General features: G+C 39.2%; 1 protein-coding gene across 1 annotated transcript in view; it reads left to right on the forward strand.

Moving 5' to 3' along the window:
- Positions 1-22,724, forward strand: part of LOC122794923 (probable ATP-dependent RNA helicase DDX60) — a 2,818,219-nt gene that overhangs the window by 2,205,016 nt on the left and 590,479 nt on the right. Inside the window, exon 31 of the mRNA XM_044063516.1 lies at positions 2,888-2,992. Within this exon, the coding sequence (XP_043919451.1) occupies positions 2,888-2,992 (105 nt within the window). The remainder of the gene's footprint in view (positions 1-2,887; positions 2,993-22,724) is intronic.

Below are 22,724 nucleotides of genomic sequence, written 5' to 3' on the forward strand. Positions count from 1 at the left end.
ATTTGATTCATCAGGCACTTTAATTCTCATGATAAGGCTTGTCATAAAAGACACCACTAGACTTGATATTGCCATATCCCACACCAAGTTCACAGCTAATCACAGTGACTGGAGTGACTTTAAAAGTATATTCTTACTCACCACATCTCTCATTCAGCCATTAAATAAAGTAGCCATAGTGCTTTATTTATTTATTCATTATTAAGGGTTGGGAATGTGGCTTAATGGCTAAGGTGTTTGCCTTACCAAACACAAGGTGCAGGGCTTGAGTCTCACAAGGGATAATTGGCTAAGCTTAAAATGGCTCACAAGGGCAGTTAGCTTAGTATTAAACTATGAACCTATGAATCTATTGACTGGGAAAGTCCACTGGGTCAGAAACCTATTTTCAGTGGAGGCCCAGGGAGAAAAGCTCCACAGTGAGTAAAATAACAACACCAGAAGACAGGAAGCTACATCATTTGAGAAGTAATTTAAACTAAATAAAAAAATATAGACAACAATTATCAAATCGTAGTATTTTTTTTTTACAAATACTGTAGCACCTTCTATTTAACATAGAGGTGAAGGTAAAGACATTTTGTAGAAAAAATCAATTATATTTAATTCAATTAAGTTTGCCTTAAAAACTGAGGTATACACTAGCGCTCATTCACTATATATTTTTTCACCAGGGAATGGGTTAGGAAGAAATAGTAGGTGGCTTGGTCGTTACAAGCAGATATACACAAAAAAGACTGTTACTTCAGGTGAATGAAAGTTGCAGCAGCATTACAGCTACTGAAGACCTTTGGCAGGTATATACAGTCAACTCTGTATATTAACATTGCAGTTGTTTGGAGAAGAAATTAAATTCAAGATCTTGAAGTGAGTTACTTGGGAAAATGAGGCATGAGTGTGGGAGCACAACGAAAACAGTACCACCAAAAATGTTTGAATCGATTGAAATCTTTGTTATAATTGATGAATGAAAACCACAAATTAAGGAAGCAGAATTTTGCTGAACACTTTAAAGAACACCAGTATGAACATACCACAATCTTTTGGAAGATGTTGCCAGTGATACAAATCCAGAAGAAAAGTAAAATAGTGCAAGGAGCTGTGACCATTTTAAAAACCCAAAGCCAGAGAAGGATAGCAAATACCCATTTGGCTGCTTCTGTGAACTAAAGAAAAGTGTCTTGTTACACAGAAGGCGATAGCAACCTTCAAAGTCAACTCAAAGTGTGCTACAGTATGAAGCAACTGTTTTTGTTACGGTTTACTGTGTGGAGATGCTTTATAAGACTCAAAGTAAAAAAATGGATGTAAATGATTTCTTGAAGCTTTGGAGACATCATGTAAAAGTATCATTTTTATTTTTCACTGTAACCTACATAATCTTCTGTTGTGTACTACAACACCTGATGCTGTAATGCGTTTAGCTTGTTATGGTAATTCTACATGATTTCTGCATGACTCATTTTAAATGTGTCTGAATTACTGTTTATCATGCCTTGTTTTACTGATATTTTTTATCTTATAGTGTGTGTTTGTGTCATTTGGTTTGTGATTTATGTTGTATTGAAATTGTTGTTTCAAGTGGTTTTCAATAGTTTCTTTGCTATTTTGCTTGAGTATTATTTTTCTATTTCATGGGTGATTTTTTTTTCATAGTGTAGATGATGGTGTTTAATTGGGTTTTTATCCAGTGTTCATTAGGGTTTTGATCGAATTTTAGTATTGGCAGGTTTTGTTATTACATTGGGAACTGTGTGATCATTGTTGGTTGAATTTTGATTTTTTTTAGTTGGTCTTTTGATTGCCTTCAATTTAGCTGATCATTGTGCAAGATAACTGTGCACAGGCTTGTAGTGTTTCTTACCCACTATTATGTGACTACGAGGGCTGACTAGTAAACATAAATAGGGAGTAGAGGTGAAGTCGACTCCATGCTTTTCAATAATTCATTCAATCATCAGACTTGACTCCAGTACATACATACATACATACATACACACACACACACACACACACACACACATATATATATATATATATATATATATATACATATATATATATATATATATATATATATATATACAATATATATTTATATGGTTTACTCTCAAAATATTGACATTGTAAAAAAGTATTTAGCCTCGAAACACCGAATTCTTGCATATTAAGAAGGTGCAAATGTCAATCTGCTAAATGAATTCAGCAGATTCCACATTTATGTCGAATATCGAATGTGGAGTCCATATAGGTGCAAAGGTAGGTTGAAGTCCTACACACACACACACACACACACACACACACACACACACACACACACACACACACTCACACGTATGTACAGACTTACAGACTCACACATTTATACCTAACCATACATAGTTAAAATAATGTGCTGAAGAGTCACTATTTAAGACTAGTACTTCAAAGGTCATGACAATATTATAAATTAATTCTTGTGCAGACTATATGGATACAGAGCAGATACTCCTTACTTACTGTAGTATGAAAGAAACTGTGTTTACTTTTTTCTCGATGTGTAGCTCTTATTACTTTATTGTATGTTTAACAGTTATCTTTGTGCAACATTTCAAAGCCATTAGAGTACTAAGGATGAAGATTTCTTTATTAGTTGTTGTTATCTTAGTTGAAATTTTACTACAACACGTAGCAGCATTTTGGATAAATCACTTATTAAGTGTCACTCAAACAGAGATGTGAAAATTTAAACAGGTCATCAACAGTCTCTTAGCCTTAAAGTGATCCAAGAGCAGTTTTGGATATTTCATGCACCTGATCATTATTTCTACTCTTTATCTAATATTTATTTGTATTTTTAGGCTGATGATAATTTATGTAATATGATATAATCTGTTGTTTCCCTTAGGCTTTATCAGTGCTGAAACACTCACTGATGGCTTTCAACCAACCAAAGAAGCAAGAGATGCTCAAACTTTTCTTCTTGTTTTCTGTGCAGTTTCTTGTTAGGGAGGTAAGCCATGAAACTATTTATATTTATTTACTGGTCTGTGCTCTTAATGAAAAGTCCTGTTATGTGACCCATGTGGTCATAAGTAGAATGTTCAGCATACTGAAAATCACTTTTAAACACTGGCTTGATTCCATGTATTCTCATTAAAAATTTAGGAAATGTTATTCAGAAGTGCATCTCTGAGCAGTTATTACTTTGGAGTAAGTCACAGATGGTTTTATGACAGCAGTTCACTTAATGAGTGACTGACACTCAAACATGAGATTACCAAACAGAACTGAAATTCAAGCAGTGATGATTACAAATTACTTTGAGATTCTTAAAACTTTCTTCCAATGGGAGGGTTTCACACCCCTCTGTACTGACCTACATCCCCTGGTATTTATGCTAACTGTAAGATCACTGCATGCAATAGTAAAATTAATTATCTCTAAGAAACCACAGTCTCAGTCACACAGAGGGTGCACTTGTGATCACACATTCTTGTCATTCACTAGTATTCCAGACTATCTTGTACCCTCAAAGAAATAATGAGATTCATAGAAAAAAGTATAAAAGGGCAGCAGTAGAGGTATTTTACTGTGGATCACTTAGCTAGTCAGTGCTCAGTATGTACAAAATGACCAAGGAAACATGTAAGGGATTCTTGTTCCGTGAGAAAGATTTTGGGGAAAAGATTCTGACGAAGAGGGTTACTACTTTCAACCCAGCTTTAGTACATCCATTATTGGAAGCAGACTCCCCCACTCGGGGATCATAGACAGACTTACTGAGTTAGGCATAAATTCACATAGTTAACTAACTTGCCCACTGCTAGGACACATGTCCAGACAGGTGAATCCACTTCCAGTAAGAAACCTGTCAGTAGTGGTGTCCCACTTTGCTCAGGTTTGGGACCCCTTCTGTTTGGTATATACTTCTCTGAAGTGAAGGTCAATGCTGGTAGCCTCTGGCTTACAAAGTTTACTTAACTGTAAGCTGGGACCAATCACTGAATCCCCAAACAATGTTGACATCCTACAGACAGGCCTATAAATGACAAACAACTGGTGCCAAAACCATGGTCTTAGACTAAATGCTAAAAAATACATAATCATACCATTCGGTAAATCAGATATCCCTACAAAATATAATAATGATACCACACCCCTAAAAGTAGACCCAGTGGTGAGGGACCTAAGAACACAGACAGACAGTAACCTAAACTTTGACCACCAGGTAGCTACAGTAGTGAGGAAATCCTTTTGTGTGGCTCAACTTATAAATAAACACATGGCATCAAGATCAAAGGAAGTCATAGTGCCACTGTACTCGGCCCTCATCAGGCCCATAATTTTATGATGATCCCTTCTGCATGTACCTAACCAGGCCATTACACCAGATCAAGTGGTCCCAGAGGTTTCTCACTAAAAAAATACAAAGCTTAAGACATATGTCTTTGGCAGACTGACCAAAGGCCCTATATCCCTTTACTCCATCTCATATCGTTTACTGAGAGGGGACTTATGCCTGACCTATAAGGCATTCTGTGATCCATCCCTGATGAAAATGTTACATATTCCCAAGAAAAAGTATATGAGGGTTATGTGTTCCATTGATCTGCACCTTACTTCTGTCTCTAACAGAACTTGCTGGAGAGACATATTCATTTCCCAAAGGTTACCTTGTCTATGGAATAAACATCTCATGTTCATAAAACTAAGTCTGTCCCACACTCTTTTCCAAAATAATTTGGATAAATGGATGGGGAATTGTAAATTCACTCCTGGGGTACTGCCCATGTCCCTTATGGGCAGAGGCAGTCTGTAAATTGACTCAGGGCTCTAACACCCAAAGACCCACTACCCTGATACTACCCCATCCTTTATCTGGGGAATTAAGATATAATATTGTCATATCCTCTGTACTATTGGCTAGGCGTGTAAAGGCTTTTCTGCCATTAGCCTAGTAATCACCTGTGAACCTATATAGCTTTGGGACTCATTGGAGAATGGAAGGATTACAGGGGTGTTGTTGAAGGAAGGGTTTAATCTACTTGCTCTTTGCCATGGGAACTTAGTTCCAGGGATGATGCAGTACAAACATTTCTCTACCAACATGAGTACTTTCAGGGGAAAGGAATAAAACAGATGGGATAGAGCCCTGCTTAGTGAGTTGTGGGTTGACATGTGACAGCAGAGACTGAGAAATGGTTTAAGTGGAAAAAGCACTCCTTACCACCGTTTTGATCTGTAGTTCATATGGAATGGAGAGGTAGTAAGTCAGGATGTGGAAGGTAGGTTTTTAATACTCATATAATTCATTAGTGCTGTCCTGATTGTTTTATTTGAATGTGTTGAACAGTGATGTTGATCCATGTAGACCTATTTCTGGTTCAGACCAGGTGCAAAAAACATTACAGTGACAGCAGTACAGCTGCAATGAAAACAAAAAGGCAGTACAATTTGCAGGATAAAAAACAAGAAACATGCTTTTCAGGGCAGAATAGATGCAAATACTCATTTCCTTATTGGAGGCATAGTAAAGGTACAAGTACAGCATAGAGTGGGTAATTATAATGTGCATGTGTGTGTGTATATATATATATATATGTATATGTATAGCATGACAAGTACACCACTGTGGTAGAGAATGTATGATAAAGAAGACAGGTGGCAAGTGTTAGGTGTTAAGTGTTACTTTCAGAAGACTTGAATGAGAGCCATATTCTTAAAATTTGGCAGAACAAGGACAAGATTTAGCAAATACATTTGAGATGCTGAAATGTGAAAAATAAGTAGTGTCCTTGTTTTGAAACACCTCTGGTGGTTGTTGCATGGGTGAACCAGGAAATAAACATTTAAAGTTTCTCAGTGTGTAATTCAATTGCTTTTGGACTTTTTCCTGACATCCAACCCACTTTTGGTCCACTTTGTGTCATCTAGGAGCTCCTAACTAGTCCAACCAACCATCTGCCAGTTCTTATGGCATTCCGTTTTTAAGGACAATAAAGAGGGATGACATGTGGGGGATCTCTCCGTTTGTACTCAGCCAAAAAGACCTCATTGAAAGGAAAGCTTAAAAAATCACACTTTTCTATTCTATTAATGGGGGCAGTTCAGAGTTTGGCTGTCTGATTTTGAAAGGAATTTGTGAGCAGTATATGTCAAAGACTAATGGCAGTTACAGTCTGGAAGGATTAGTATGAAATGCTCAAGAGGAAGCACAATGGCTGCAGTGTAGTTTCTTAAACACCAAGTGAGGTTAAATAGACATTGTAATAGATATGATGCATGCTAGAGTAGGAAGATGGAATTTAGCTCCATCAGAAGAAAGGCTGTGCTGGAGCTTTGGAGAGATGATAAGGAAACTGTTAGCATGAGTGTCTCACTCGGAACACAAGGACCATGAGATCCTTTATTTGACTGCTGTACTTTTTAAGGGGAGAGGTAGTACACCACACAAGAACTACTGTACAGGATTTCACAAGTACGTCAGGGGGAATATATGCCTCTCCAGTATTGGAAAGTGCATTTATGCAATATTGGGCAGTACTTGGAGGGCTGACTATTAAGGAGGCAGAGGTCCTAGGGGCCATGTTCAGGAAAGAGTAACTCAAGACCTTCATTAAGGAATTGCAGTAAGGAAAGGACTAAATTCCTGATAGCCTGCTTGTGGGACTGTACCAATCTACTCAACTCACTGATCCATTATCCCACAGATTTGTTTTCACAGGTCTCAACCACAGCCCTGTAGTGCATTTCATTATTAAAGGCTACTGTGATGCCCCACTGCTGGCAACAGTAATCAAGGAGCCTCAGTTCTCAGCACTAGCACTAGTGCGAGACGTACATTGGGAAGATGACAAGTTACACATTATATTTCCAGATGCAGCTCTTTGCATCAAGTGCAATTTCCCTTAAGAGCACACAGTGACCATAGTCAGTCTGGGGCTGTTTTCTCTGTCTTTCTCTAGATCCCCAGTAAGACTCCCCAATGGCACAGCTATAGAGTTCAGATCTCAGCTGAGTGGCCAGGCCAAGGCCTCCAGCACCCTCTCTGTCCAACCAGTGTTTTGTGTCCCTGCCTAAGTAGCTGACATATACACACACACACACACACACACACACACACACACACACACACACACACACAAACATCTGGGAAGGGCTGGCACAGGTTTACTAGATATGCCCCCTTCTGCTAGACTATAAGATAGTTATCACTGCCATCATCCATGTCCTTATCAGCCACTTTAAGGCCCTTAAAGGGTGTCCAATCTTACTGTGTAATGTTACCATCAATACAAATGGTAGTTTGACCAAGAGCAAGGCTATTAGACGTGGTCTACACAGTGTCACCAAATAAATGTGCAAGTACTCTCAGAACTTAAATATGTCTCACAAATATCAGCCACAATGAAAGGTTTAAGTATATTTAATAATAAATAATAAAAGAACAAGAAAATACTATGTAATCATAGTAACATCAGAGTTCAAAATCACAGGAAACATTTAAAACAACATTGCAGGACAGTCTCAAATAAAGAAAAACATTTAAATTAAGCTTTGCTATATTCCCAGCTGTATCTAAGAGAATTGTACCCTAGACTTACTTACAGAGCAAGCAAGGCAGATGTGTTTTTTAGGTCGTCCAGGTGATGTTGCCAGTTTGAAGACAAATACAGAATACTCAGTCTCTTTCAGAGACTTCCCAAATTAATATCTCAAATATTACTGCTGGGATACTTACAGAATGACATCATTTCTTGTCGTCTGACTTCAGTTTCCAGGCTCAGAACAGCCATTGATGCCAGCTGGTAACATTTAGCATCTACCTCTGAAAATACATAGACCTCAGATCTTTTGGCAAATGGTGGAAGTTGTAAAATAATTTACATTCTTCTTCATTTAAAGACAATACAAAAAAACTTCTCTAGTACAGACATTATGTCTCCTGTTGCACTGAAACTGAAAGATAATATCTTTTTTTATGGCCTAGCCATAAAATAATTTTATCTCATCTATTTTTCTGAAGTTAATTTCTTGTGTTACAGTTTCCATTGTTAAAATATATACATCTAAACAGTTACAATAGTGCAAGTACATTTCTGTTCTATTCCAGTAGGGCATGCTGTGGTTACATTTTAGCTCAGTACTTTACAAGGGTCTATATTAGAATCTCGGGAAAGAACTAAATAGCGAACACTCATATGAGCGAAAACGGCGGACATCGAAGGGGGTCTTTTGGGATCGTAGTACAGTGGAGATTGGTATATTTGCCCTTTTCTCACTGTGGCGTGATCTCAGAGTTGGAATATATAGTTAGCGGGGATTGTGGGGGCTGCGCCCCCCCCCCACAATAAGGAATTCAATGTTTTCTGTTTTCGCTCATATGAGCGTTCGCTATTTATTCCTTTCAAGATTCTAATATAGACCCCTTTACAAAATATTTCTTCTTTGTAAAATACCTTTTCAACACATGCTTTTGTACTAGCAGTATGATGTACACATACCATACACTTCTAATACAGTTGTAACACAAGCATATGAATTATGTTGATGTTCACAAATGACATATAATTATTTACAAAATTCCAGATAGCTGGGCTGGCAGTATCTCCTTTTGTGACAGCTAGAATAACAATGTTTCCTAAAAATAGAGAAGAATTTATAATTACCATTTATTATGGTCCAATCTTAACAGTAAATATGGAAGCTGGAGTTTTTGACCAAAGTTGTAGCGCATCAGCTTAAAGATTTGGAACAAGCTGTTCAGTGTTGAGCAGGAAGGCTTCATTAATGGTTGCAACTCAGCAGATCTAGTAGGCGAATCCTGTACATTTTGCAGAAGTCGAGACATGAGATAGGACCCTGGGGCCTGGTGACACTTTATAAAATACATTTGACTGCATGCAATGGGTTTTTCTCCAAGAAGACCCACAGTACTGATCTTCCTCTACATTGTAGGAGTTGATCTGCCCCAACAATCAGACTTCATGTCAATCAAGTCTTTTTACCAGCCATCATGGGGTCTGTCACACACCAGGGCTGTCTTCTGTCTGTCTTTTGTTGATTTTGTTTCTGGAATCCCCAGTTAGATGGCTTAAAGAAGACAAGTGAGTTAACCATCTGAAGGGTGGGGATTTTTGGAGAAACTGTAATCATATGCCAGTAACATTCTGGTTAAATCCACTGCTGTGGCATACAGGAGTAAAGCCATAACAACAGTGCAGGCAACCTGGGTTTTATTAGCAGTTTGGGCATTTTAGATGCTGGCAGGGAGGGATGGATATACAAGTCTAGGGGGAGGGCATTCGTCAAAAATACTCATTGAGGTGAAGTGTAGTCAACAGAGGGGAGTAGCCCTCACACATGCAGGGATGAAGCAGAGAAATAAGAGTAGGTTGTCGTCGTCCCCATCAAGCAGAAGCAGTTTCTGGCATTTCCACCAGGATCCCTTTAAGATCCATTGCCGTCTACAACTCACTCGCTCACTCCCTCACTCACTCAGAAAAGTCCAGATTAGGAAGGAAGAGCAGGCAGACACAGTGATAGATGGGAGCACTGGGACAGCCAGACAGAATGATGAATGTTTGGGGGGATAGCATTCTGGCTAGTCCTTGTTTTGTTAGTGGAGTTGATTTCCCTGTACATAAAAAGCAAAGAAGAGTATGTCAGGTGCCCCATATAAATGATAAACAGTGAAAGGTTATATGTCCACAACCAGCTTGTTTGACTTCTTTAGGGTAAAGTGGACTTCCTGGGTATAGGATGGGACACAAGTTAACAACTGCATTTACAACAGACTTAGCCCGTCTATGTTCTCCTTTTAATTCTTTTCTTTGATGTTTTCTCTTACACATTTTGTACATATTGTAACTCTATATATATATATTCACGTGCTTGTGTCTGTGTATTTATATATGGTTTCCCATCAGTTTATTGTCTTTTTGACAGCTATTTTCTTCTGTCACAAGCTGAAGAATATAATTTTTCAAGTGCAGGATTTTCTATTCAGTTGCAGTTCTGTGATGATTAGTGTTTATAAATTAAGAGGTATTTATTTATTTATTTTGACATCTGCTAACTGGGATAAGTCCAACTTGGCATGGGCTGTTTTTCGGCAGATGTCTGGGGAGAAAAGCTGCAGACATACAAAAAAAAAAAAAATTAAAATTATGATAGGTAGTCTAAGACAAAAATATATGGATCTGATGTTGTCCATGTCACTATGCTTAACGCTTGGGTATAGGATCCGACTTCGGATCTGAGCTGGCAACTTATCAGACAGATCCTAGGCTCGAGCTCTTCCACTCCCATAATCTCTTCCTGCCATATAACCCCTCAGATTTCATTTGCTGCTCTCCAGTTTCAGACATGATTATCTGGGCTTGTGTCTCCTTAAGGGATAAGTGTTTATTTTTTCTTGTTTATCTGCTGTATTTCTCCATATATTCTTATAGCTACAGAGTATCTTGGCTGTTTCCTTTAGTTTAAGCTTAGTAGTGTTCCCTCCCCTCCCATTTGTAGCTTCCGTCGGTTAGCCTTTTGGCACCAAAACATTTTTCTCTGTGTGTCTATATATATATATATATATATATATATATATATATATATATATATATATATATATATCCCTTTTAATGGGTGTATCATAGTTTTTTTGTGTTGTAACCTTTTCTTGTTCAGTAGTTGTAGTTAATAGTAGTGGTTCTTACTGCTAACAGTTGTCCTTTACTGGTTTTAGACTTTTCCTTTGGCTCTCGGGTTTCAATTTTTACATGCTGTTTGGGTTCTGTCTTTTGGTCTTAAAATGTCTGCAAAGCCATCTGGTTTCAACAGGTGCTCCTCAAGCGGTTGGAAGATGCCCATGTCCGACTCGCATGAGGAGTGCCTGTATTGTTTGGGTGTTGACCACCTGAAGGTTGAATGCAACATTTGTGCCGCATTCGACCCCAGGGCTTTGGTCAAGCACCACAACAAGCTGTTATTAAAAGGTCTAACCCAGTGGGGTCTGCTGGTCCAGTCTCTGGCCCCACTGACCATGCTTTGAGGCCTTCAGATCTGAGGTCTCAGTAGTTGACTTCCAGATCCAAGGTCTCTGAACCGAGGCCTTCAGATCTGACAAAGTGTAGACCTTCCACTGATCCGACCTCCTCAGATCCAAGACATTCAGGTTCTATTCACTCAAATCCTCAATTGACCTCGGATCAGAGGAGGGCATGTCTGGGATCTGTAACAAATCCCACCATTGTTCTTGAGGACTCCCCTTTGTGTTCTGGGCTGGGACGGCCCTTCATAGCCCCAGGCACAGAAGACGATCTTCTGAGAGATGTAAGAGATCCTCGGGGTCCAGGCATGTGTTCCTGGCTAAGTCATCTGCCTCTTCTAGTTCTACCAGTAGCTTGCTTCCTACTGAAATGGACAGGATTATGAGGTCCTTCCTGAAAGCTCAAATTGAGTTGGGGCTGCTTGCGTCCCCTGCCCATACAGCCAGGGGACCTTCCCCTGCTCCTCCACTTTCTTCTCCTCATCCAACCCAGAGGGTGTCAGACTTCCAGCCCCTGGGGCTCAGTGAGGAGGTGATGGGGATGCCTAGAGCTTATTTTGTCTCTACACCATCTGAGTCCCTGACCAGTTCTGCTCTTTCTCCCACAGACCAGATGGGGTCCCGGGCCCGACCGGTTGCCTCAGAGTCTTTGGGGAGGGCTCCGGTCCCATCTTTTTGGACCAGTCACTGTCCCCTGGTGCTTTGGCTGTCAACAACTCAAGGCCAATATTGTCCAGGGGCCTGGAGGTGATGACACGTTCTGTTCCCTCTTCTAAGGTGGTCTTCTCCGCCGGGCATGGGGGAGGGGTGTCATCCAGCCCTTCAACCTTTTGGGTAGTAGGGAGGACTTTCTCCTTTGCCAAAGCTGCTTCCCCTGCTGCCCAGGGTCCTTTCCATCTCCCGAGAGTGAAACTTCTTCATCCAGCTCCTGGTCAGCCCCCTCAAAGCAGCCTTCAAGCAGGAGTTACCCCACTTGGAGATCCCCACTCTTCCAAGTCCTCCTCCGAGCCCCCCTCAGAGGAGGTGCCTCAGAACTATTGTGCAAGAGGAGGCACTTGGACTCCCCTTTGGAGTCCCTCACCGAGCATACAGAACTCGATGAAGGGGACAGGTCCCCTAGATCTCTGCCTGACAATGTCTCCTTCAGGGACATCTTGGGAGATCCTTGAATTGAAGGATGGATGGCCTCCCCAGCCACCATCCTCTGAGGAGTTCATATTTCTGAGGGCATTCTGGACAGGACCATCTGCCACCTGTGCCCTCCCCCCTGCTGACAGACTGATAGATCTTATCACTAGCAGGGCATGTAAGGTGACACATACCGTGAAGCCAGTTCCAAAACAAAGCAGACAAGTTTCTCAGCCCTCAGGGCCACCTTGATCCTCATCACCCCCTTTTGGCCTTGGCAGGTGTGGTTTCCCCTCCTGTAGTCTGAGGTATCCCCCTTGGGTACTAGATCCCATTCCTGCTCTGATTTCTCAACACTCACATCTTCTGATCCCAAATCTTCAGACTCTTCATCTGACCGTGTGGTTTGTCCACTTCCTGTAGTTCTAAACCAGCCTAGGCTTGCATCACCCATCATGGATATTATTCTGGCCTTTCAGAAGGCCTCCACCATAAAGGTCTGTGCTAGTAAATGGAAAAGCTTTTTTACTTGGGCCAAACAGCATAATCTGGATCCTTCTTTAGTTCCCATTCCAGACATCTTATTATTCTTACCTTCGTTCTTTCAGTATGGAGCTAGTTTCTCCACTATCAAGCTGCAGTTGGTGGGCATTTCTAATTTCCATGTTTGCATGGAACCTACCTTTTCTTCTCGCCTTGGTAAAAGCCTTTTGAAATACATTTTCTTGCTTAGGCCTCTGGTCAAAGACCCTTCTCCCCCTTGGGATCTTTCATTTGTGCTGCAGTCTCTTACACAGAGTCCTTTAGAGCCTGTTTCTACTTGTGATATGAAGTTTTTATCTTGGAAGACCATCTTTCTGGTAGCTATAGCATTGGCGAGACAAGTTTCTGAGTTGTAGGCTCTTTTTATTAAGCTTCTATACATGGTGTTCCATAAAGATAGAGTAGCTCTCCGGACCAACCCCTCCTTCATGCCCAAGTTAGCTACTGAGGCAAATTTGAATCTGTCCATTCAGTTGCCAGTTTTCTTCCCAAACTTCTGCAATAAAGGTGAATATCTGCTTCATCCACTTGACATTCATAGATAACTATGCTTCTACTTGGACAGGACCAAGAACTTCTGCATATCTGACCAGCTGCTAGTGGTCTTTTCTATTAGCAGAAAGGAGCGGGTGTTATCTAAGATTACTATATCTCATTGGATTTTGAAATGTATTTCCATTGTTTATTCCTCTAAAGGTTTGTCATTACCAGAACCAGTTAGATCTTATTCCACTAGATGTGTTGCTATGTCCGCACCTATTTGGCTCGCCATTCCATAGATGACATTTGTACAGTGGCCACCTGGACTATTCCTCACACTTTTGTTACTCATTATAAGCTTGACATAGTCTTCAGGAACAGGGCTTCTTTTGGCTCCACAGTTCTTTGGCATGTCCTTCCATGAGAGAAGCGAAAAAAGCCTGGCAAAACAGGACCCGGAAACCAAATAGTGCAAATGCAATGTCCTTCCATGAGGCCACCCAGGGTTTTATGGTAGCTGGGGAATCTGACCCAAGCATGAGGCTTTGTGACATGGATAACATCAGATAAAGAGTTGTGTACTTACAATAACTTGGCATCTGTGTTATCCTATGTCATTATTCATCATGATCTCTCCCTCCTTCCCCCATCCTGTGGGACCTAGAGAAAGTGGAGATTCCAGTCTGGTGGTTAAGGTCTTCCTTAGCTGTTTTCTAGCTCTAGGATAAACTCAATCTGAGGGGTTAGAGGGCAGCAAGGGATTATGGGGGTCACAGGAGTTTGAGCTTAGGATCTGTCTGATAAGTTGCCGACTCGGATCTGATGTTGGATCCTATACCCAAGAGTGATGAATAGTGAGATAGGATAACACAGATGCCAAGTTATGGTAAGTACATAACTCTTTTTAACAAACATAGTAAAGTTATAACATATCAAGCTGAGTAAAATGCAAAAATAGTAGTAAGAATTATCAAGCTGAGTAAAATGCAAAAATATTAGTATAGGAAAAATTTTCCTGAGACAGCTGAACTTTCTATAGACTGGTTGAGTAGATAAATGGGTGAAAGAATAAGGAAAATTTAGAATGGGCAGAGTAGTTAAGGAAAGGAAAAGGAGGGAAGTACAGGACATATAAATGATGATTAGTTTGGGGAGGATGATAGGGATGAGGGGTGTTAAAGAGGGAATATATAGGTAAGGGGTGAAGGTGAAGGAGTCCATAGTACAGTAATACAGCAATATTGTCGAAGAGGGAATAAAGGAGAGGCAAGTGGTTGGATAAGCAGTTTTAGATGAGGGAAGAGAGGAGATAGGTTAATGTGAAGTAAGGTGGGATTACGGCAAAAAAAGAGCCAAGAGTTAAGGAGTCTTTCTTTTAATATTTTTTTAAATTTGAGACTATTCGTGATAGGTCTGATGGTTAGAGAAATTTTGTTCCAGGGCAGAGTCACTGTATAGCTGTATAGGCAAATATCCTAAGGATCTTTTAGGCTTGTAGATTTCTAACAGAAGTTGGTCAGACCTCTGGAGAGAGTGATTGAGTGCATAGTAAGTGATGAGTGGAGAGATAGCTGGACAGGAAGTAGGTTTGTTAATTATGAAGTGAGTGAGGGGATGTTGTGGGAGGAGGAGTTGGTGAGGTAGCTCAAGTCAGTATAATTTTTTTTAGAAATAGACCATGGTGTGAGTGATAGGGTTGGTTAGCAATGGATCTGGCAGTTTGGTTGTAGCAGAGCTCTAGTTTTGTTTTTAGGGTGGATTGTAGGTTAGTTAGAATAGAAGAGGTGTAGAGTAGTGTGGGAAGAAGAAGATGCATTAGCAAGGGAAAGTCTGCTGTCATTGGTGAGGAATTTTTTTGTTCTGTAGCACATCCCACATTTTTGCTGAGTTTTTTGATACAGTTTTGAACAAGTAAGTCAAATTTTAGTTGATCATCAATGATGACATCCAGGAGTTTAATGTGTGTTGCTACTTCTCTTAAGTTACTATCAAGTGATGTAATGTTAAAGGACATGTTTTGGTGAGATAGAGACTTTGGGAGAAATATAAGTAGATTTTTTTTTTTGGGGGGGGTTACATATGAGTTGGTTTTCATTTTGCCAGCTTTCAATAGAGTTAAAGGATTTGGGGATAAGAGACTGCAGGTGTAGGAGGTTGTCGGATGAGTAGATAATAGTGGAATCATCAGCTTATTGTATTAGGAAAGAATTAGTACAGGATGAATGAAGCCTGTTGGTAAAGATGTTGAATAGTATTGGACCAAGAATGGGACCTTGTGGCACACCAGTATTAACATGGAGGAGGTTGAAAAAGGAGGAAAGCCACTTAACAGACTGACAGTTAGAAAGCTACAAAACCATTTGAGAGTAGAGTTAGAGAAACCAAGAATAGATATTTTAGAGAGAAGTATGGGGTTAGAGATGGTATTGAAAGGCTTTGGAGAGGTACAGAAAGAGGGAGGATACCAGGTTATTGTTTTCTCTTGCTTTAATGATAGTATGAGTAAAGGAAACTAGAGCAGTAGTTGGGCTGAGGTTGGAACAGAAGCCATGTTGTGTTGAAGTAAGTAGATTTCCATTAAGAAGATGTTCAAGAAGTTGCATGTGAATGCATGTTTCAAGAATTTTTGAGAGAGGAGATGGAATTGCTTATAGGCCTATAGTTTGGATTGTCCACCATTGTAAAGTGGAATAATAAAAGTTATTTCCAGATAGAGGGGACTATAGATTATTGAACAGATCTGTTAATTAGGATGGAGATAGAGTAGGCTATTGAGTTATCAGCTAGTTTTAAGAATTCTGCAGGAAGAGTATATGCAGAGGAAGAGCAGGGCTTGAGTCTGGTTAGGAGAGATTTAATGTAGGCAGTAGGGACAGAAGCTGGTTTGTTAACAGGGGGTGGGCCAGGAGGTGTGGGTTAAGGGTTGTGACTGTTTTATGTTAATATGTTAATGGAGTTAATATGTTAATGGAGTGTATGAAATAGGGGTTGAATATTGTGACAGTTTCAGAGGGAGAGTGGTTTGAGCATGGGTTTGATATGTTGGGATAACCAGGGTTAAGGATCTTATTAATGTTCCAGATTTTTTTAGGATTGTTTTGCTGGTTTATTTGATGTTTTAGGCAATAGTTTCTTTATCTGCATTAACTTGTTTTTCTGTGAGGTTATGAAATTGTTTATATGTTTGTAGGTGGCTGGGGATTATGATTTTATCCAATGTTTCTATGCTATGTCTCTATTGTTCTGCAGGATGAAAGTTGGGGAGTGGTATAGACAAGTGGTGTAATGTTGAGATGGTTTGAGTGAAGTATTGCTACGCCACCAGCTTTGTTGTGTTTTCTGTCAGTTCAGATGATGTTATAGCCTGGAGGAAGACTTTCAGTGCCTGTGATATGAGGTTTAAGCCAAATTTCCATGAGTATAACTATGTCGGGTAGGTAATAGGCAGTCCATGCATGAAATTCACTGATTTTATGTTGGAAGGTACGCATATTCATAGAGATGATAGATTCTTAAATGGATGACTTAAAATTTGATAGATTGTGTGATGATTTGACATACACATGATTCTATAAAATATATAGATAGATTACAGGTGCTACACAGTAGACATAATAAGATTTCAGATAATAAATTAAGGTTAGTTACTAGCTATGGCAATAACATCATTTTTTAGGAATCGTATACAGAAATATTGGGACATTTTGTTGTCTGAGAACATTCTAAGTGATATAAAACCTACAAAATGTCTTTTCTGCTATCACAGGGGAAAACTTTGGGAAATTGGTGTAATCATTACAAAAAGGAAATATTGTAAGATGCTAGTAAACAAATTACTTTTGATGGTCAGATTTTGAAAGGTTGCCAGCCTTATGGTTATTGTTCTTTATGTAAATATGTCTATAAGACTAAACAATTTACTTCTAAAAATAAAAAAAGCGTTTGATATTTTTTTTCTAGAATTGTAGTTCAGATTGGGTTATCTAGCTACATGCACCTCTTCAGCATTTTACATAGGACGAAATTCATGTCTATTGAAGATTCTTATTTCTGAACATATGAATGATATCAAGAATGGAAGAATATCAAATGCCAGTTTTAAGCATACTCGAAAACATTCCACTGCAAATTTTGAATTACCATTATAGATTTAATTATGTATGATAGATCTAACAAAATGGGGTAACATAATATTTTGATGTTATCCAATTTGTCTATGCTATATCTCTATTGTGTGTAAGGGCTTGGGTTGAATGAGAAAGCCAGGGTGCATGGCAAGACTTATTTTTTTTTTCCTGATGGGAGCTAGGGAATTAAGGGTATCCAGGAAAATGTGGTTACAGTTCAGAACAGCATCATCTAGTGGTTAGCTAAGGAGGAAGTACCAATTTATAGAGCAAACTGTATCATTAAACTCTTCAGTGTTGAAGTTGGTGAGACTATCACATTCTTTGTATTTCTGTTGCTTGATGTGATGTTGAGGATGTCTTTGAACATGGATAGGGAGGTGGTCACTGATAGAATCTGGGAGTGTTTTAGGGTTGTGATACAAGCTAGGATTTGATACTAGGATCCAATCAAGGATGGACCCTGTGTTGGAGGATTTGTTGTAGTCGGTACCAGTGGAAAGTAAATGAGTGAAGCCATGGAGATTTATGCTAAAGGTAGGGAAGTCAGTGATCAGGGTTTGCCAGTGGATATTAACTTCACCAAGGATTATAGTTTCATTTAAGGTACTGTTGGAGGGCCAGGACAGAACATTTTGTAGAGATGGGATATTATTCCCTAGGGGGAATATAGATACCAGGGTTGCATAGTGTTTTGTAGTTGTTTAGTTTGCAGTTGGCTATTATGAGTTCTGTAGGATGAAAGTTGGGGAGTGGTATAGACAGTGGTGTGATGTTGAGATGGTCTGAGTGAATTATTGCTACACTGGTGTTTTTTTTTGGTTTTCTGTCAGTTTCGATGATGTTATAGCCTGGAGGAAGAATTTCAGTGTCTCTGATATGAGGTTTAAGGCAAGTTTCCATAAGTACAACTATGTTGCATAGATAATGGGCAGTCCATGCATGAAATATTTTGGAGGCTACTAATATTCATAGAAAAGATAGATTATTGGTGAACAATTTAGAGTTTGAGATAATACGGTGTAATGACTGGGAAAGGTGTTGGGATCAGGGTTTGGGTGTATATCTCCACTGAAGAATATATTTTTGGAGATAGTATGCTGTACAGGAGATTTAAATTTATTACTAAGATGGTTGAACCTTGTTTTGTGAGGTTGGGGTTGGTGTCAAAGAGTTTGTGTTTGTACATGAGAAAGGTAGGTGTATTAAATAAGTATGGTGTTATTGTGACATTGTAGGGTTTGTCATTGTTAAAAAGTGGGTGGGTAAGAGTGGAAGGTAGATTGATGGAACAGATATTTTTTATGGCAGTTATGAAGATATAGTAGGAAGAGCGAAGGAGTAATGACATAAATAGAATTCATGTTTCATAGATTCATGTTTATGGGGAAAGGAAGTAGATGGATGACAGAAAGGAAAGTGTCAGGGATGATTCAGAAATGATAATGGATAGTGGGAGAAGTTAGAAAAAGACTAGTAAGTTGAAAGAATAACTGGAAGCAGAGTTTATGTGGGTGATGGTGGGTAAAGCACAGGGAGAGAGAGAGCTAGAGGAATAGGATGTACTGTATGACTATTTAGGTGTGAAGGAAACATGAAGTGGGAAAGAGCAAAGAGTACAAAGGGGAAAAGGTGTGGTGAGCAGGAGAGGTAGAGTGTGTCAATTAGATATGTTTAGCAGGAAGAGGAGGAGCTGTTAGAGGAAGTGAAGTAGCTATGGGGGGTATACATGTAGAGGTAGTGAGGGTGGGTGGGAATTGGGGGTAGTTTAGGGGAGTGAAGTGAAGTGAAACCTGAGCGTAGCAAGGGCTGAATGGAGTGGGGCCCTGGTGACACCACTGTAAATCACAATAAAACAATCAGTGACGAGAGAAGATTCTGGAGTCAGACGGTAAGGAACTAAAATATAGTTTTCGTAACAGTTGTAGAGGGAGAAAGAAGGAAAAAGAAATTCAGTTCATGGAAGAGTTAAACTAGGGGAAAAGGGATAGAAAGGAGCTGGGAATGCAAGTCAGGCAGGTTTGACTGGGTTGAAGGAAGAGGAGAAGAGTTAGAGAAGAGTTTAGTTACAGAACAAGATGTTAGGATTTCAGACAGACACAAGGGTCTATGACAATGAGTGACTCACTACAAGATAAAGAGAAAGAAAAAAGTTGGTGTTTGGTGATGTTGCAGGTCAAGCAGAGGAAGCAGGAGAGTTTGTTAAGATGTCTAGAATAGGGGGGAACTGGTGAAACCACATTGTATAGCTAACACTTGGCAGTGAGCACACTACAGAGAGATATTTACAGATGTCTGTAGTTTACAACAAGATATAACAATTAGGGTATAAAACCTTAGACAAGGATGATTTAGCTCTGTTTATTGTAGGTATCCTGGGAGTGTTGAAGCTAGAAGATACTGTCTTTCAAGCAGGAGAGGGAAATTGGTTAAATGGCTCAGTCCACCTGTAGAAAGTAGTGGGTTTAGCCTATTTAAGTGCAGGGATCCTGGTAATATTGAAGATGGAAGATACTGTTTTTCAAGCAAGAGAAGGAAATTGGTTAAGCAACTCAGTCCACCTGGAAAAAGTAGTTGGCTGTAATATCCACCATGTATTTGATATGAACATTTCCATTGAGCTGTCATGAAGACATCATCTTCATCTTTCCAGTGTGACTCTAACTTCTAATCTGAGGCAAAATCCTATAGACAATGAAAAATGTCCTGCACTCCTCCACTCATAGCTTTTGTATGGGGATAGAGCCCCTATGTCAGGGATGTTGTGGGGAAGCCCACCAAGTAAAACACATATTTTGCATCTTTTGTTTTATTGATCACAAACAAAGCTGTAGGGTTCCTTTTTTCAATTGGTTTAGTTTATTTTAAAATATCCTTTGATATTGTGTGCATTCAACATTCCAGCATCAATGAAACTGCTATCAGTATAATGGAACATCACCTAGTAATGGCATGCTTATATATACACACCTATGTTTATATCTGCATCTATCTATCTATATGTGTGTGTGTGTGTGTGTGTGTGTGTGTGTGTGTGTGTGTGTGTGTGTGTGTGTATTTACATAGAGAAACAAAGACAGTTGTTTATCATTCTAATTTATCCTACTTATTTATCCCACTACATGACACATCAAAATCTTTATCTGAGCCAGATTACTTATTTTTCTCATCACCCTGTTCACATAATGAAGCATTTATCACCACTCCACCCATATCTTCAAGCATTGACCACATCTCTTCTAATGTCATCAATAACAGTAACTAAACACAATTCACTTTAGAAAGAAAAAAAGGGTCATTGCACATCATCTCAATCTACAATACATGCACAAATCTTGCATACAAAAAAAAAAAACACCTGTACAAATCAAAACCTCCTGTAAATGGAATTTATCATAACGATGACAAAGGAAATTAATAGAAAATAAAACAAGAACCAAAAGCAGTGGTTATAAAATTATATTGCATTGCTGGCAAAGCTAAACTTAATCCAAAAATGTACAGTAAATTGGACTAACCTAACAAAAACATGTAAATAACCCACAAAACCACAAGATAAACCCCTACCAGACTGCTCAAAACTTTACCTCCAAAATTGATACGAATACTGAAAAAAACTTACTTTAGAACTGCACAAGATAACCATCCACAAGATAGCCCTTTCAGAAAGACATCAGAAACCTTTGTACTTCCTAATCAATGGCCATAGTATACAAACACTTTGTCACTTTGAAATGAATGAGAAATAATAATCTATAAAAAATACAAGATCAAACAGAATATTGGGAGGTCTGTTTGCATGGCACATAAAATATCATATACTGTATAGTAAAAGAACATTTTTCATACATGTCTTCCCCAAACATACAGTGCCCATTGATTCATTTATAATTCAACAGATCCCTACATAATCTAAACAAACATGCACTCATACATATTTAAGTAATTTTACTTAGTTAAAGGTATTAAAATGCTTAATCCTAATTCTGAAGCAATAAACCATGAGTGTTAAAAATATGTTAATAAATTACCATTAACTCAGAGCAGTAAAGTACTAAATAGCATTTAACTTAAAGCATTATTGAATGCTTAAAGCTCTAAAACTGGAAAGAATATGGTTCAGAGATCTTATTGGACACAACTGCAATTCAAGAGATCTCCATCTAGTATGAAGCATATTTGTAAAGATAACGTTTATGCATGAGAAGACACTTCTGATCCCATTTTCACTCTGACTTCTGCCCTAGCATCCACATCAATCAGAGTTTGTAGTCAAACCATGGTTCCTTCTGAATTATAGTTCTTTACTGTCACTGTGGCAACCAGATCCACTGCATTAGTCATGACATTATTATATGCCACCATCAGTGCATCAAGATTATCCCCACTGACCTGATTGAGGATCTGATTGAAAATTTGAGTGTAAGATATCAGAAATAGCAACCCTAAGATTCCTGCTATGACCACTTCCATACCAGGACACTAAGACAGGGAAAGGCCAAATTTGAAGTACAGTAAGTAATGGTCAGATCAAGAGATAGGTCTGATAACCAGATCACTGGTTTTAAGACTGTGCTGGAAGATTAAGTCCAGTGAAAGTTGAAACTTTTAGTTTGCAGTAAAGCTGAAGTTCTTGAACAAACCTAGTAGTTCTAGTAGCTCCAAAGTAAGGTCACAAGTCTCATCATCAGCTGGCAGCAGCATCAGCATCAACCCCCTCTTTCCCATTTTGTACATTGAGTTGGGGTGTCACATCAACAGTAACCATCACCTAGAGCCAATGCTCACACTACTGGGTGGCAAGGCCTGTGACCCAAGCATTGAAATCATCCAGACTTAACCATCAATGGTTTATGAATTAGATCAATGAGAAGATTAGTGAACTCTTACAGAAACACACCAAAGTAACCTGATGCAATTCACTGCTGTCCATAAAATACATATAACCGTCATCAGCTTCAAGAACAATGAATATCAAACAGACAGTCATTCACCAGAGTGTCCTTGCCTAGAAATGTTAATGACCTGGTGATCCAATGGAATGCAGAAGCCAAGGCTAGGGCCTGAGCATTTGTCAAATCAGCTATCTGTGCTGGATGCCACTTTGATTGTATAGTACAAGCTAGACAAAATACCACATTTACTCCTGGTTGATTTGGCATAACAAAATAGACCTTAGACAGGAGAATGGAGGATAGGCCCTGTTCATTACTGGGAAATAGCAATCCAAAAACCTGAGTTAACTGACATGAGGCAGGGAAAAATTAATCCCCAAGGCGTTTTGCCCATGGGCAGTGCTACATAACTCTAAGCTTTGCACAGCCACCCCAGTCAAAGCACATGAAGAAGGAACCACTTCTAGCTCCATCTGTATGAGTTATCATTACCCCAAGTCTCTTACAGTTAAGGGAGGCAAGGTGATC

The sequence above is a fragment of the Protopterus annectens genome, chromosome 2.part1, assembly GCF_019279795.1.
Source record: "Protopterus annectens isolate FY-2018-M chromosome 2.part1, PAN1.0, whole genome shotgun sequence".
In the NCBI taxonomy this organism is placed as follows: Eukaryota; Metazoa; Chordata; order Ceratodontiformes; family Protopteridae; genus Protopterus; species Protopterus annectens.